Here is a 17,137-nt window from a genome sequence, read left to right as displayed (position 1 = left end):
AATAAAATAGAAATAGAAATAAAACTTTTAAAAAAATTGAGCTTTTACTGTGTACCTTGCATTATGTCTAACACTTTATATGCATTATCTTGTTCAGTGTTTATAACCCTATAAACAAAATACTATTGATATCTCTATTAAATAATGAATTTGAGGCTTACACATTGTCATGCTGTGGTTGTCACATACACATTTTAGTAAATGAAAGTTAAAGCTTGAATATATTTGTTGGATTCTAAATTCTGTGTGTTTTACTGATATGCTCGCTCCTCTATCAAAAATAACCAAATCTTAGAATAGTGGTTTTCTTCCTTGACAATTATTAGACTCACCTAGGGAGATTTTTTAAAAAATCAATAGTGAACCTCATCAAAGATTCTGATTTGATTTGTTAGGAATGTAGGCCCATCATTGCATTCTTTTTAAAAGCTTCTATTCATCCAGTTTATTCAATAAATATTTAATAAGTACCTACTCTGTTCTAAACACTCTCTAGACATTTATATTCTAGTAATTTATATCAGTTATTACTGCCACAGTGATTATGTAACAAAACCCACACAGTTCTGTGGCATGGGAAAATGACTCTTGTTAAATACTTGTTCTCACAGATTTGGAAGCTAGCTGAGATTCAGCTGATTAGGAGCATTTCTTGGGCAACTCTGATTCAGACTGAGGCAGCTCTACTTTTTTGCTGCAGAACTGATTACACTATGGGGGCTAGGCTTCCCATATTTCTAATCATCCTTGCAAGGGTGGACTATGGTCCTTGTTTCCCTTGTGTCTCATGACAGTGGCAAAATGACAAAAGGAAACAGGTACAATTCTGAGTATACTAATCTTAGCCAAAGCAAATCTCATGGCCAAGCTCAGAGATGAGATTGGAAAATAAGCACCACTTGTGTGTGTGTGTGTGTGTGTGTGTGTGTGCGCTCAAAATTTCACATTAAAATTTACGGATTGTCATTGCAAATGGGGTTTTCTTTTCCAAGATATTTTCTGACGATTCTTTGTGTATATGATGATGTTGGTGTTTTCCCATAGCTGGTTTCAGTTTCAGCCCTGGCTCTCTGGCTTTCCAGGCATGCTGCTCCTCACCTGCCTGCAGGTGGCTGAGCCCTTCTCCCTGCTGAGTCTCTGGCTCCACTGTTCTTTCTTTGGCCTTGTTCCTGGACCTCATCATATGGTTCTGTAAATAACGGGCCTCTGAGCCTCATTCTGACCTTAGTGTTTCCCAAGAAGAGGCTGACTTTCTGATACAGACAAACATGTATGGCATGTAGTATTTCTTTTTTTTTCATATTTTATTTATTATTTTTATTTTATAAGTGCATCACCTGCATGTATATGAGTGCACCCGTGTCGTGCAGTGCTGCGGAGGTCAGAAGAGGGCTTCAGATTCCCATGGAACTGGAGTTAAGGACGGTTCATAGCTGCCATGTAGGTGCTGGGAATCGAACCCAGGTCTTCTGCAAGAGCAGCCACTGCTCTTAACCACTGAGTCATCTCTGCAGCTCCCAGTGTGATTTCATAAAGCCCATTGTATTAGTCTATTTTCTATTTTTATGATGAGCTATCTGAGGCTGGGCAACTTATAAAAAATGAGATTTGCCAGGTGAGGTGGCACGCATCTTTGATCCCAGCACTTGAGGCAAGATGACAAAAGGAAACAGGAACAATTCTGAGTATACTAATCTTAGCCAAAGCAAATCTCATGGCCAAGCTCAGAGATGAGATTGGAAAATAAGCACCACTTGTGTGTGTGTGTGTGTGTGTGTGTGTGTGTGTGTGTGTAGAATTGCAAGGTTTATGGCAAAAGCCAAAAATTGGACCCAGTAATTCAGTTTAGCTGGGAAAGATGATATAGAATAATAATTATAATATAAATAATCAAGTATGGTAGAAAGTGGCAAGTTGTATTGCAAAGAAAAATAGGTTTTAGAAGATACTATGCATGTGATACTAATCTGTGGCTAGGACTGAGAACCATTGCTCTTAAAATGGTAAGAAAGAAACCTAGGGTTGGCCTTGCCTCAACCATATTGAAAATATAAACCAGATCCTAAAACATGAAGAATCTTACTCAACATCCATAGGTAGCCAGAAAGGAGACTAAGGCCTAGGTTTCTTTTTCTTTTTTGTTCTCATTTTTGAGACAGGGTTTCACTGTGTAGGCCTGGCTCTCCTACAATTCATTATGTAGAACAGGCTGGCCTTGAACTCACCGAAACCCACCTTTCAAGTGCTGGGATTAAAAATATGCAGTGCTGTGCCTGACTTTTGGCATAGGTTTCTTAACTTTTAGACTATGGTATTTGAATCTATAGTCTTAGACTTTTCCTTTTACCAGGATCACCAAAAATACATTGTAGAAAAGCATGATGGTTTTTATCTCTGTTTTGAATTACAGTGTTCTTGATTTTCTAGGATGACTAGTCGGAAGAAAAGAAAAGATATGGAACCTGCTTGTACCTGGAGTTTATTATCCAGAGAGAAAGGTGAGTAAATGAGTAGAGTACAGAGAAGTCAAAAGGTGAACCTGTCTGTTCTCTTTCTCCTACTTCTCATAACCTGTGGGATTCGTCTGAATCTTTACATTTTTGTTAGTTGTATATGCATTATTAAGATATAGTATTTGCCTAATAATCTCTTGACATTTACTCTACAACTTTTATGTTGCCCACATTGATGAAAAAGGAAAGTGGAAAGCTAAGGGTGCATCTGCATTTTCCATTGTTTGACATAATTCCCAACCATTTTTAATTGTAAACACTCTAAACGTCCCTTTTTGCTTTAATCATAGCATTCTCACAAGAGTTATTACAAAAGAGCAAAGAGTAAAGTTTCCTGGCATCCTTATGGTTCATTTCTATAGGGAACAGAGGAGACTGCTCACTTGCCTGTAAATGTCTAACTTCCACTGTTCCAAGCTCTGCTTTCTTCCCACTTTTATCACTCATTTTGTCACATCTTCTCATCTATAAGTGCAGTGTTTTTAAGGGTTTGCAGTGGTTAAAAAGAAAAAAAAGGTGGCACACACCTTAAATCCCAGCACTGAGAGGCAGAAGCAGGCATATCTCTGAGAGATTGAGGCCAGCTTGGTCTACATAGCATGTTTCATGCCTGCTATGGCTACAGAGAGACCCTGTCTCAAAAAGACCAAAAAAAAAAAATGCTCAAAACAAGGAATGTGGAATTATGTTTGTGCTTCTAGGTTCTTATTTTTTAAGTACACATGCAAGTGTTTGGATTGAGTATTGTATATGCATTTCAGTGTAGGTTATTGTATAGGTCTGTTGAAATAATGTTTAGTAATGCCTTATTTGTCAACATAACCAAGTTAGGCTCTATTGTGGTTCAAATGTGAAATGCAGAGGCAATGTGACCAGCTGCCTGACACTCCTGTTGTGCCTTCCCTGGCATGATGGGCTGTACCCCTTGAGTCTTAAGGCATAGCAAACCCTTCCTCTCTTTAGGTGCTTCTTCTCAGGTATTTGATCAGAGCAACAAGAAAAGTAATTAATACCGTCTCAAAAGAGACTTTAGTAGAAGCAATAGTCTAATGTTCAATGGAAAGCAAAATGCCAGAAAAAAGTCACCTCAATTATTGTATATATCTTTAAGTTCATGCCTAAATTTTTCTTATTAATTGTTATGTAAGTTATTCTTGATTCTCAACTTGCTTGTATTGAGAAATACATACGAGATTAGTAAAGAACACTTGTAAACCCTGTAAGGGCATTTCCAGAAAGGATTAAAGAGAGGAGAAGGACTCACATGTAGAAAGGACAGTCCAATAGGTTGGGTATCTAGATAGAATAAAAGGGAAGAAGGAAGCCCCCTATCTTAGGAATATTCTTCTACCATGATGTTTTCCCTTATTATAAGCAAGAAACAATTGAGCCAGCCAACCATGGATTAGACCCTCTGAAACTCTGAGCCAAAATAAAAACCTTCCTTCTTTTAACTGTTTCTGTCAGGTATTTCTCACATCAATGTAAGTCTGACTTAACAGTTATATAAACTAAAATGTTTATACCATAAATATAGGTGCAAGGGAAGTTCTTGTGTTTCACTTTATGTTGGACATTAGCTAAAATGCCTATGTGAGAATATCAGTTACTTTTCTCATTGCTATGACAAAATACCTGACTAAAATAACTTAAGGTAGGAAAGATTTATTTTCGCTCACATTTTGAGGGTGCAGTCCATCATAGCAAAGAAGGCATGGTGGGCAAGAGTGGGAAGCAGCTGGTCCATTGCATCCATAGTCAAGAATCAGGGAGCGATGAATGCTGCTGCTTAGCTGTCTGTCTCTTTTTTGTTCAGTTCAGGACCCCAGCCCATGGAATGGTGCCACTCACAGTTAGGATGGGTCTTCCTACCTCAGCAAGCTTAATCTAGAAACTCTCTTATAGGCATGCCAAGAGGTTTGTGTCCTAGATGATTCTAGATCTGGAATCACAAGTCCACCCCTTGCTAACTTGACACCCAAATGCTCACTGATATGGCTAATCTAAATAGCATGACTCTGCTTTCCAAGTTCAGAAATTACAGGCAAGCTCTTATACCCACCCAGCATCAACATGGATTATGGGGATCTCAGATCCAGTCCTCAAGCTTGCATGATGAGTGCTTTATCTACTGAACACCAGCCCCTGACTTTTAAATTGTAACCTTCCACCCCTTGTCCCCATAGGTTTAAGACTATCTTATAGTGCAAAATGCATTCAGTCCATTTCTAAAAGTTCCCATAGTTTTAAGGTCCCAACACTGTTCTAAAGTGTAAGTGCAGAGTCTCTTCTGAGAGTAAGGCAATCTCTTAACTGTGAGTACCTATAAAATTAAAAAGTTACACTAGAGCCTGGTCAGCTTATCTATCATTACTCACTTAAAGAAGACCAAACATTCCCTCACCCAGTAGTGGTCAGCTCTGAGGGAGGTACAGATAGGAGAGGGGATCTAAATGTGATTAAGATGTATTGCATGAAATGCACAAAATTCAATAAAAATATATATTGTGAGAAAAGAGAAGTTACATACTTCCAACATATAATGGAGAAGAGTAAAGATTCCCATTCCAAAAGGGAGGAATGAGGCCATAGCAAGGAAAAATGGGATCAAAGCAAGACCAAAACCCAGCAAGGAAAACACCAAACCTTGCAGCTCTGTCATGATGGATTCATTTGGGCTCCAAAGGGTTTGGGTAGCTTGACGTCTGTAGTTCTGCCACCTATAGCAAACATATCCTCTCTCTTGGGCTAGCTCCACTCCATGACTACACCTTTCCTCACAGGATGTCCCATTGTCTTGGCATCTCCAACATCCAAGGGTCTTTTTTGCCAGTTGGACCTCACCTTCACAGCAGCTTCAAACAATGGCTTCTCATGACTTCCTTATGGAGAATCTGAACCTACCTCATCTTGCTTGGCCTTAGCAGACTTTCTGAACCTTTGTATAAGCCTCCATGACTCCCTGTTCTTGCCACCTATCATGTCTCTAAAAGAAATACTATATGGATAGTGCTGCCAAGTTGTGCCGACAGCTTGAGATGTAGCCTGACCCTCTTTTACCACAGTTATATTTAGTTCAGTATGTTTTCCAGGCTCATCCACAGGCATTTCTTTCCTGGGCCTTTCTTTTTAGACAGGGAACCCATTCAGGTGTGTTCTCAGTTGATCTTCTCTGCTTTCAAATGAAGTTAGACTTTCACAAGTTGGAGCCTTAGATGGGTGACGTTTTACCTTTAGGTTACCTTTCCTGTTGTCCAAGTGCATATGGTTTCTCTTTATTGGTACTTCCTTGCTTTCTCAGCATTTGCCTTTTCTAGAATTTTATTTATTTAAACATTTTTTTATTTAGTTTTATTTTATGTGTATAAGTGATATGCCTCATATATGTAAGTGCACCCATGTTGTGCAAAGCCTGCTGAGCATAGAATAAGGGGTTGGAGCCTCTGGAACTGGAGTTATGGACAGTTGTTAGCCACTATGTGGGTGCTTGGAACCAAACCCGGGTCCCCTGCAAGAACAACCAATGCTCTTAACTGCTGAGCCATCACTCCAGCCTCAGAATTTTGGATTTTATAGTACATATATAGTGAAAGACTTCAAAAATTTTTGGTCAGGGAAATGACATGCTCTAGTTGGTATTTATAGAAAATAAGTGTTGTGTGGAAGTACATGGGCAAGAGTAAGTAGGTAGGAGACTGTTTCAGCAGCCTAAGAGAGAGTTCATAGTGCATTGCACTTGAGTAACATCTAACGACATACTGGTAAAGTGAATTTGAGGCTTAATTTTGGAGGTATAATAATGTATGCCTTATTAGTTGACTGATAATTGAAAGAAAAAAGAATATCTTCTGAGATCGCTGGGAAGTGTTGTTTTGAGGGATAAGAGTGGTATAGAAATCAAGAGGTCTGATTTAGACATGTAAAATTTAAGGAGACATTGGAGCATCCAAGTAGAGATGCTGATGGTGGCTATTTAAGTTATAGTTGTTTTCAGTGTTGTCAATCACTCTGCTTTATTAACTCTTGGTGTTACCTTATTAGATTACCAGGAAATATACAGAAAGCATCTAAGAGAAAAATACATAAAGATAGGAGTTGATCGATGTTATCACCATGGCAAGTATATAGAGCCACGATTACTTCTTATAAAAGAATATGGCGTATCAGAAGAGAAACTGTGTGGAATTCCTCAGCAAGATCATTTTATTGAGATGGAACATGTGTTTGATCCTGATGAAGTGGGCTGCAGTCCAAGTCTAACTGTGGTGCTTCAGGGAGGTGCTGGTGTTGGCAAAACGGCTTTGGTGCACAAGTTCATGTTTGACTGGGCAACAGGAGTGGTTACACCAGGCAGGTTTGACTATCTCATATATGTTAACTGTAGAGAAATCGGCCATAGCACTAGCCTAAGTGCTGCTGACTTGATCACCAGTGCTTTTAAAGACAGAAGCGGACCCATCCTGGACATTCTTCTTGAATATCCAGAGAAGATTCTGTTTATTCTTGATGGATTTCCTGAACTGCAGTACCCCGGGTGTGACCAAGAAAAGGATCTTAGCCCTAACCCCTTTGAGAAGAAGCCAGTAGAGACCCTCCTGTGTAGTTTTGTAGGGAAAAAGCTATTTCCTGAATCTTCTCTGCTGATAACTGCTCGGCTCCCAGCAGTGAAAAAGCTCCAGTCACTGTTGAAACAACCTATTGAGGCAGAGATTCTATGGTTTAGAGATACTGAAAAGAGAGCATATTTCTCAAGTCAGCTTTCAAGTGCTGATACAGCAATGGAAGTCTTTGATGGTTTGCAAGAAAATGAAGACCTTGACATTGTGTCTTCTCTTCCCATTGTCTCCTGGATGTTATGCAGTGTCCTGAAGTCACAGGGAGATGATAATATGACTACTTTGAGGTCCCTTCAGACCATGACTGATGTGTATCTGCTCTACTTTTCTAAGTACTTTGAAACCCTCACAGGCGTCTCAGTGTGGAAGGGACAAAGTTGGATGTGGGGCCTTTGCTCTTTGGCTGCAGAGGGACTGCAGAAGCGTCAGGTTCTATTTTCAGTCAGTGATCTCAGGAGACATGGGATCAGAGTGAATGAGACCAACTGTGCTTTTCTTGATCAGTTTTTTGAAAAAGCTGAAGGTGGCGCCGACGTCTACACTTTCCTTCACTTTAGTTTCCAAGAGTTCTTGACTGCTGTGTTCTATGCCCTGAAGAATGACAGTGGCTGGGTGTTTTCTGATCAAATGGGGGAAATATGGCAAGAAATATTTCAACAATATGGAAAAGGCTTTTCATCACTAGTGATACAGTTCTTATTTGGCCTCTTACGTAAAGGAAAACAAAAAGCTGTAGAAATGACTTTTGGAAGAAAAATCTCTCCAGGCCTTCAAGGAGAGTTACAGAGGTGGACTGAGAGAGAAATAAAGGATAAATCTTCTAGGTTACAGACTGAAGCAGTGGACTTGTTTCATTGCTTGTATGAGATGCACGAAGAAGAATTTGCAAGAAGAATAATTGATCATTTGCAGTTGGTTGTACTCCTGCAACCTACCTATACCAAAATGGACATGCTAGCCATGTCATTTTGTGTCCAAAGCAGTTACAGTCACCTGTCAGTATCTCTGAAGTGTCAGCATTTACTTGGATTTGAGAAGGAACAGCCAGCCCCAGGATTCATGTCACCAGCATTATCATCTAATGAGTAAGTACATATATTTATGTCTTTCCTCATGTTTTGGTCTTCATAGTCAATGGACCTGCTTGTTTATGTATTCACATGCATGAATATTTTGAGAATTGTGAATAGATCACCTCAACTTTCCATATTTTATGTTAATCAGTACAGCGAGGATTTAGTGAATACCATACATTGAATAGTGGCCTAAGTAGACACTGTGGAAACCTAACATTTTGGAGCATTTCCTGTATGCCAGGCACTGTAATAGCCACCACCAGTGGGCCTATGTGTATTAGTGTTTATTGTACTCTGCAGATGTACTTCATAATTATAAAGTACTAATAAGCATTTAAAGTCATCAGGGTTGTCATTGAGGACTCTGTACTTTTTGTATAGATGACCATCACTCTCCTTTACATGGACTTCATCATCAAGGCCTCAGAGAGCTCTGGGTTGGTAAAGGGCAGAGTTACACTTCTGTGTATCTTGCCATAAACCCTGAGATCTTCCCACCAAGCTTTCACAGATGGTCAGGGCTCAAGTTTTTATAATATGAACTCTGTATGTTATGGAATATAGTTCAGCTGACATTAATTGAAATTGCTAAGATGATCCAGGCATGGTGGCACATAACTTTAGTCTCAGTGCTCAGGAGGGGGAGGCAGTCAGATCTCTGTGAGTTCGAGGCCAGCTTGGTCTACATTCCAGGACAGCTGGGGCTACAGGGAGACCCTGTCTCAAAAAAAAAAAAAAACACAAAGTAAAAAAGAAAGAAATATAAACGATGATTTAGACGTATCCTCAATAAATCAGTTAAATTCTACTGCAATGAATCTCCACTATTAGGCCATCTTGGTAGGGTACCTTGAGAAAGATAGGTGAGTGAGAAAGTTCTACTTGAGGAATGTGTTAACATAGTCATATATAAATATATATTATTGAATTTTTGTGTATTTCATACATAGCATCTTAATCATCTTTATACCCCCTTCCCAATAGGCACCCCCCCACTGGATTGTGTGCATTCTGTCATTTATGTTAAGGCCTATTGAGTCAAGTTAGTGTCCCCTGACGTTCCTCATAGTCTTCTCTTATAGTTGTCTTAGTTTCTCAGTGGGCAGTAGTATGGAGGTGGAAATGGAGTGTAGGATGTGCTTCAGAAAAGTGGGGAGGAGAAAGGTGCAAAAGTAGTTCAGAACTATTGGAGAAAGGGATTGGTGGGTTGTTATATAGGGTTGTCTTCCGATAGACGCCATCTTCCTGAGTTCAGCTGTGCTCCTTTGCCAAAGATTGCCACAGCTGGGCTTGTTGACTCTATGCTTCCATATAGGAGGAGGAACATGGAGAGTCACAGGACCCTCATCTGGGTATCTGCCCACACCTCCCAACCTCTGGTGTACAATTTGGCCTCAAGTGCACATGGCTGTGAGGAAGGGCTAGAATATATAGGCTGGGGAAGACTAAGGGAGGGGCTCTCTATTTATGTGACTATGGGAGAAGCCATCATCCATGCCTGGGTGAAGACTTTCCCCTGTGGCCTTGGGAGGGGGGAGGAGTACTAACACTCCTGTAAGTAAACCCTTAATCATTGCTCTCTAATGAAGCCCAATAAACCTATTGGTTTCCCAGAGTGTACTTTGGTGGAATTGTACCTTGATTTGTTTTTGGGACCTGGGGAGGAGGTGGATGTTGTTTACATCCTTCCCCCAGGGAAGGAGTTCTAGCAACATGAGTTTAAATGGATTCTGAATTAGGAAGGACCTTGATTACAAGGTCCCTATGAATTAATGACAGATTTAATTGAGCTGCATATTACAAAATGAAACAATGATCTGATATTTGAGAGGTTTAAAACATTGATGAAAACAAAAGGAGTCTTTTACTCATTTAGGGGTTCTTTTTTGTTGTTCTGCTTTTTTCTTTTTTAAAATTTGTTTTTATTGAATTTTTGTGTATTTTATACAGAATAGCTCAAAGAATCTTAATCATCCCTATACCCCTGTCCCCACTGGCATGCTCCCACAGCCCCCCAACTGGAACCCATATACTCTCTCATCCATTCAATTTCGTACTCATTTGGAATTTCCAGGAATCCAGTTTTTAGTCAGAATACTGTTGTGTGACACTATTCCTGGGGGACATATGAACAAATATTTGTTTACCCCAGATAGGGAACAAATGACAGACAAAAGAAGACCACTGAAGTTCAAGTTTTATTGGGGTTAGTTACAGGAACGTGGGTGAGGGTTTACTTATAGGAGCAGAAAAAGACTCAAAAACAGCTGCATCTCCAAAGCCCACCCCAGAATGAGTGATGGCTCATGAAAGGCGGAAACCTGGAGCTTGCTGCACCACTTGCCTTGCAGCTCAACAGGCTGGACCATGTCTTTTCCAGGCAGTTATGGGATGGTGACTCAGGACTTTACCTTGTTGTTCTGCCCACCCTATATAGAAAGGTTTTGCTATATATAGATAGCATAATGCTAACCCTTAAGTATTTTGCAGATTTGGAGACCCATTTGAGAACCATGTGAGTCCACTTGAAGGAGCAAGGATGGATAATTGTTTTGTTCTGAGCCTCTTCTAGGTAGCTCAGTGGGACTGAGAATGTCTCCCAGCAGCCCTTACTGCTTCTGTAAACTTGGGGTGGGAGGGGCTAGTGCATCTGGTCATTTTCAGGTCTCTGGGACTTCTTAAAGTTTTTGAGTTGTTTACTTCCTGAGTCTTTAGCCCTGACTGGCCTGGAACTTACTATGTAAACCATGCTGGTCTCAGTCTCAACAGAGATCTGCTTGCCTCTGTATTCCAAGTACTGGGCTTAAAGTCCTGTTCAACAGTGCCGAGTATACTTCAGGTCTTAAGGAGCCTCCCTTTAGAACATCTGAGTCTTAATAGGAACTTTCCTACAGAACGGAGTGTTTTTTCTTGGAGGAAATTGCTATGTAACACACCACCCGTTCCTTTGGCTCTTGCATTCTTTTTGTTCCCTCTTCCACAATAGCCCCTGAGCTTTGAGGGGGGGGGGGTGCCATAGAAGTCTGAATATTCCTCTCTAATTCTAATGGAATTACCAAACCTCTTGTGCTCTTATTTACCCTTCCATTTCCAGAGCTTGGCTAATAGTGAGTCTTGTTTTTTTGTTTTGTTTTGTTTTTTGTTGTTTGTTTGTTTTGTTTTGTTTTGTTTTTTTCCTGCTATGAAATCCAAGTGAGGAAAGGGAAGAAAAATATTTACATGGACCCTGACAGCAGTGATAACCTATGGTTATAAACCTGAACATTGGGAAACACCTTAGCCAGTGTATCATGTTTATTTACCAAAGCAGCAGCCATTTTTTCTCCACTGGGGCCCTGTGTCTTCCCTGGCTACATGATTTTTCATAAGTTCCCAGTACCAGATGTGAATTTGCCCCTGTGGTGCAGGCCTTAAGTTCAATCAGAAAGGTGGTTCTCTCCATAACCACTTGGACTACTATTGCACAAGCTGATGACTTTGGGTCCTAATTCTCCCCCAGAATCCTTAGGAACACTTTTCCTGCACTGTAAGAGCTAGCCAGCAGGGAGGGAATACTTCCAGCTTAGTCCTAGCCTTATTTCTCCAAATCTGCAACCAAAGTGTGCAATCTCTTGCCATACAGTTCTATAATGCAACCAATAGCAGTGACAATAGTATTTATTGTTTATGGGCCTGTAGGGCCTCCCTGGCCAACAACGCCTAAGGAGATGACCTACCCTTAGCACTGGGATTTTAACAACCACCTTATGGCTTTTGGAAGTATCTGTTTCTACTGTCACAAGATACCCTTGTTTATAGCATTTACAAACCTAGGCTGTTGCAGATTTTTTCCAGGCACTTTGTGCATATCAGCTGTACCTTACTCAACCATAGAGTATCCAAGCATTTCACAGCTGCACCTAGCCCTTGGACCTTTTGTGAACGATTATCCATCCTTGAACCTTCAAGTGGACTCACATGTTTCTCAAATGGGTCTCCAAATCTGTAAAACACTTAAGGGTTAACATTATGCTATCTATATATAGCAAAACCTTTGTATAGATGGTGGGCAGGACAAGAAGGCAAAATCCTGAGCCACCATCCCATAATGAATACTGTGGTTATGGAGATAACCTTGGTGAAGGCACTCTGAAAGTATTTTGTATTGTCATTGATTCTAAGTATGTATTCACAACTAAGAAGATACTAAAGTAAAAGGCTAGCAAGATCTAATAGAGCACGAAAAACTATCCATTTATATCAGTTATCCGGCTATCTCATTCTGGGGCACTTTTGTAAGGCTTCTGTGCTTTTTTCTCACCCCTGATGACTTTGGTGGAGTTGGCTCTAGCTGCTTAGTCTGGCCGAGGGCCAGTGGGGGAATAGTTGCCCACCTTCTTGCTTATACCTGCACCTACCACTTTCACTATGCCTGGGAGGACAATCTCTGTGCCCTGGAGAGAAATGTACGTGGTTTACTTAGGGAAAGCAGCTACCTACCCCTTGATCAAGATTAATCTCTTTATCCTGCACTGTGTTATGTTTATGTCTACTAAGTGATGTTTATTGCCTCTGATCCTTCTGGAGCCACCAAGAACCAAGGCACACATGTTCTAACATCCACCCAAGCCTGAGTATTTTTAAGATGTTTTTATGGAGTCTTCAAAAATTTCATATAATGAATCCTGAGCACATTCAGATCACCTCCTCCTTTTCTATCCCTACCTTATTGTCCCCCCAACTTCATATCTCCTATTATTTTTTTAAAGACTATCAACTCTAGGGGGCTGGAGAAATGACTAAGCAGTTAAGAGCACTGGGTGCTGCTGAAGATCAGGTTCAATTCCCAATACACACATGGTGGCTAACAACTATTTATAACTCTAGTTCCAGAGGAATCCAATACCCTCTTCTGACCTCTGTGGGCATAGCATAGCATGGGTGCACTTACACACCTGCAGGCAATATACTCATGCATATAAAATAAACAAAATATTTTTTAAAAGACCTATCAACTCTTGTCTGTGTTCCCCAAATGCTCTTGGGTGTGGGTCCATACCTTGGAATCTGGTCAACCTACCAGGTGTCATACCCGTAAAGAAAACAGACTCTCCCTTCCTCAACAGCTATCAAATGCCAATAGGTCCTCAACTAGTGCTGGGTCTTCTTTCTACCTCCCCCATCCATGCTGGGTTTTTGTCCAGCTTGGGCTTGCACAGGTCTTGTGAATGCTGTCGCAAGCACTGTAGGTTCATTTTTGTAACTGCTGTGGTGTTTAGACCATACAATTTCCTTGTATTCATTTATCATCAGGCTCTTATCTTTCTGCCCCCTCTTCAGCAATGATCCCTGTCTTGGGAGAAGAAGGTATAATATAGGTGTCCCATTTAGCGTTTAAGCACTCTGCATGTTGACCAGCCATGGGCCTCTGTCATCTACTGCAAGAAGCAGTTTCTCTGGTGAGAGATGAGAGAACTAATCTATAACAGTAAGTGGGTAGGAGTCAAATTGATATGTCCATGTAGCAGAATAATAGTATTAGGTTCTCCCCTATGGCCTGTAACCTGTCTAGCCACAGGTTCTTGGCCCTGATAACAGTGCCAGGTATGGGCTCCATCTTGTGAAGTGAAAGCCAAATGTTTTTTAACGTTAATAGTATATCAATAAATCTACAATTCAACATGGGACTTTCAGTCACCCTGCATGGGACTCACCTGTAGGTATCTCTGGCCACTCTCTTAGGGAAGTGGATGTGGATATTCCTATCCTTGGAGACAGCCTTCCTCCACAGCAAGGGGTACAGTTGGAATCACCTGTACCTCAGTCTTTCTGCTTTTTTTTATTTGATGCCAGTGCTGAAATCATGGTTAGGTTATAAAGCCTTCCAAATGCTTGCCAGCACTGAATTTGGTCTTTAAAAAATATTTTATTTATTGTTTTTATTTTATGTGTATGAGTGTATTGTCTGCATGTATGTAAGTACACTTGTGCCATAATGCCCATGAAGGTCAGAAGAGGGGGTCAGATCCTTTGGAACTGGGGTCACTGTTGTTAGCCACCAGTGGATGCTGGGAACCGAACCTGGGTCCTCTCTAAGAGCAGCCAGTACTCTTAGCCAATAAGCCATCTCTCCAGCCCCTGAATTTGGCCTTTTATCAAATTTTCCTCCAAGGACTCAGCCTCTCAGTGATGCAGAGAGACCCCTTTGTTTGGCTTTTAAATAAAAATTTGCTTTTAATTGATTTAGCACTGTACAAACTCAGTTCACATTCTGGTCTAAGTCATTCAGAACTGCTAAAGCTCTCTTACTTTAAAAATATTATGTCCTACCATGGGACCCACAAAGCCACTAAAGCTCCATCCCAGTCCCACGGTCCCTGATAAACTGACCTCAGCACTTGGATGAACAGTCTCATCTTGCTTTGTGAATGGGGCATCAAATACTGCTTTTTTAAATCCTTAGTTCTTTATTTTTCCCTTATATTTTCCCTGTACTATCTGACTTTTTCAATGGGGTCCAAGTTTTTGGATCCCAGGAAGGGCTCTTTAACACAGATTTAACTTGTACTCCTTTTTCTTGTCTGACAGTTACAGGAAAAAGCAAGACAGCATCTCCATCTCTTCCCTTACACAAGCAAATTTCCATTGAGGAGCCATTTTCACCTTAGACACGTTTTCACTATACATAGCAGTAGCCACACAACTTCTGTGACTGTTGACACTCTTGTCCTGTTACTGTCCTCCCCCGGAGCCAGCCAGAGGGGGACACAGGGTCCCTGCCGATATGGGGGTGAAAGGCGCGGAGGCACGACACAGACACAGGGAGTCCAGTGAAAGCAAGCAGAGGGTGAGCTGCTGCAGACTCATTTATTCCGGGAAGCATTTGGGGTTATAAGGGGTTCCCTAGCCAATCATAGTTTCCTATGCCGTCCTTCGATATCCAATGGTAGTCTGTCTCTGGGAGGATCATCTCTCAGCAGGTTGCCATTGCCACGCCCAACTACACTGGGCCATCATGTATGCGGAAGCCCTTTCCTCATTCCTTATGGCAGGCGGCCTGAGCTGGCCTGGTTCTTTATTATGCCATACGCTTATCCCTTATGTGTTACTCTCACAGACTGCACCATTTGCTCAAGATTTAACTTTTTTTAAGACAGGATCTCCCTGTAGCCCCAGCTGGCCTGGAACTCTCTATGTAGACCAGGCTGCCTCAATCTCAGACATCCGCCCACCTCTGCCTCCCAAGTGCTGGGATTAAAGGCATGTACCACCACACCGGGCTTAAACCTAACCATTTTTAGAACATCTTTATACTCAGGCACCAGCTTCCACTCATCAAGCAGACATGCCACCCATACTGCATAGAAAAGAGTTCACTGGAATTTCCTCTATGGACACCTCACCCAGACTTTGAGAACTCAGCCTAGGCCATATAACTACTGACATAGCAAGAAGGCACACTATCCCATACCACATGTGGAAAGGCAGCCACATAGGGATTGCCTCCTCGGGTACTCCACCCTCAGACTTTTCAACCTCACTTGCATGCCTTAATACCCATAGCCATAGCCAGGACCATGCAATCCTTCCAAATTCATCTTTGGTTCTGTCAGTCCCTGTTCAGGTACCAGTTATGTTGCATAACACTATTTCTGGGGAGACATGAACAAATGTCTACTCTTCCCAGAGAGGGAAGCAATGACAGACAAAAAGTAAGAGTACCATGAATGTCCGACTTGGTGAACCAATGAGTTTTACTAGGGTTACTTACAGGAGTATAAGGGGTTACTTACAGGAGCAGATAGGACCCAAAGACGGCTATATCACTAAAAGGCCACCCCAGCATAGGTGACAGCTCATTAAGGCTGGAACTCACTATAACACTTGCAGACAGCTCAACAAGTTGGAAAGTCCTTTTCCAGGCATTTGTGTTGGTCTAAGAGTATCTCTTAGTAGCCCTTTCTGTTTATCTAAACTTGTGGCCTGAGGAGCCTAGTTATTTGATCAGGGACTTTCTGAAACTTGTTTACTTCCTGAGTCTTAATGAGTGTCCCTTTAGAACATCCGAATCTTAACTTCCCTGTAGGTTGGAATGCTTTTTAAAAAATATTTTATTATTTTTATTTTATGTGTATGAATGTATTGCCTGCATGCGTGTAAGTGCACCCATGTCATGCAGTGCCCATGGAGATCAGAAGAAGGCGTCAGAATCCGCTGGAACTAGAGTTATGGATGGTTGTTATTTGCCATGTGGGTGCTGGGACTCGAACCTGGATCCTCTGAAAGAGCAGTCAGTACTCTTAACTGCTGAGCAATCTCTCTAGCCCCAGGATGAAATGTTTTATTTTGGAGGAAACTCTTATACAAATACCCCCCACCCCACCCCCAAAAAACCTACCTCGATTATCAGGGAGCTTAACTGCATTTACCCAAGCATTTTGGGTAAGTGACTTTATTATTGACCTTTCCTGTTCTCTAAGTATTGTCATTAATTTTGCTATTACTATCAAGACTATATTAGGGCTAGGGAGATGGCTTAGTTGATGAAGTGGACCTGAGTATGGATTCTCCAGTTCTCACTGTAAAGCAAGGCAGGTATGGTGGCATGTGCATGTAATCTTAGCACCAGCTAAAGAGAAACAGGAGCTCCTTAGTCAGCTTATCTTCCTGAATTGGTGAGTTCCAAAAATTAAGTGGAGAGTGATAGCAGAGGACACTGGACGTTGACTTCTGGTCCCCACATACAATAACACCTATATGTGTGTGCATCCTCCCAAACCCCCACAGGCACATGTGCAAGTGTATTCATGTATGCACACGTATCCTCCCAACACACATTCATATGTGCACATCACACACACGTTTTTAAAAATTTTTACTTATTTTATGTGTACGAGTGTATTGCGTACATGTGTGTAAGTGCACCTGTATCCTCAGAGGTCAGAAGAAGGCA

General features: G+C 41.3%; 1 protein-coding gene across 1 annotated transcript in view; it reads left to right on the top strand.

The window, feature by feature from the left end:
• The window catches only part of LOC103750066 (NACHT, LRR and PYD domains-containing protein 12), a 64,838-nt gene that overhangs the window by 16,263 nt on the left and 31,438 nt on the right, over window positions 1-17,137 (top strand). Inside the window, exons 3-4 of the mRNA XM_017803133.2 lie at window positions 2,428-2,498; window positions 6,555-8,214. Of these exons, the coding sequence (XP_017658622.2) occupies window positions 2,429-2,498; window positions 6,555-8,214 (1,730 nt within the window). The 5' untranslated portion in view covers window position 2,428. The remainder of the gene's footprint in view (window positions 1-2,427; window positions 2,499-6,554; window positions 8,215-17,137) is intronic.

This window comes from Nannospalax galili, unplaced genomic scaffold (genome assembly GCF_000622305.1).
Source record: "Nannospalax galili isolate Female #2095 unplaced genomic scaffold, S.galili_v1.0 scaffold25, whole genome shotgun sequence".
NCBI classification, from domain to species: Eukaryota; Metazoa; Chordata; class Mammalia; order Rodentia; family Spalacidae; genus Nannospalax; species Nannospalax galili.
Note: the sequence above shows the minus strand (reverse complement) of the source record. Positions and strands in the feature narration are given on the sequence as shown.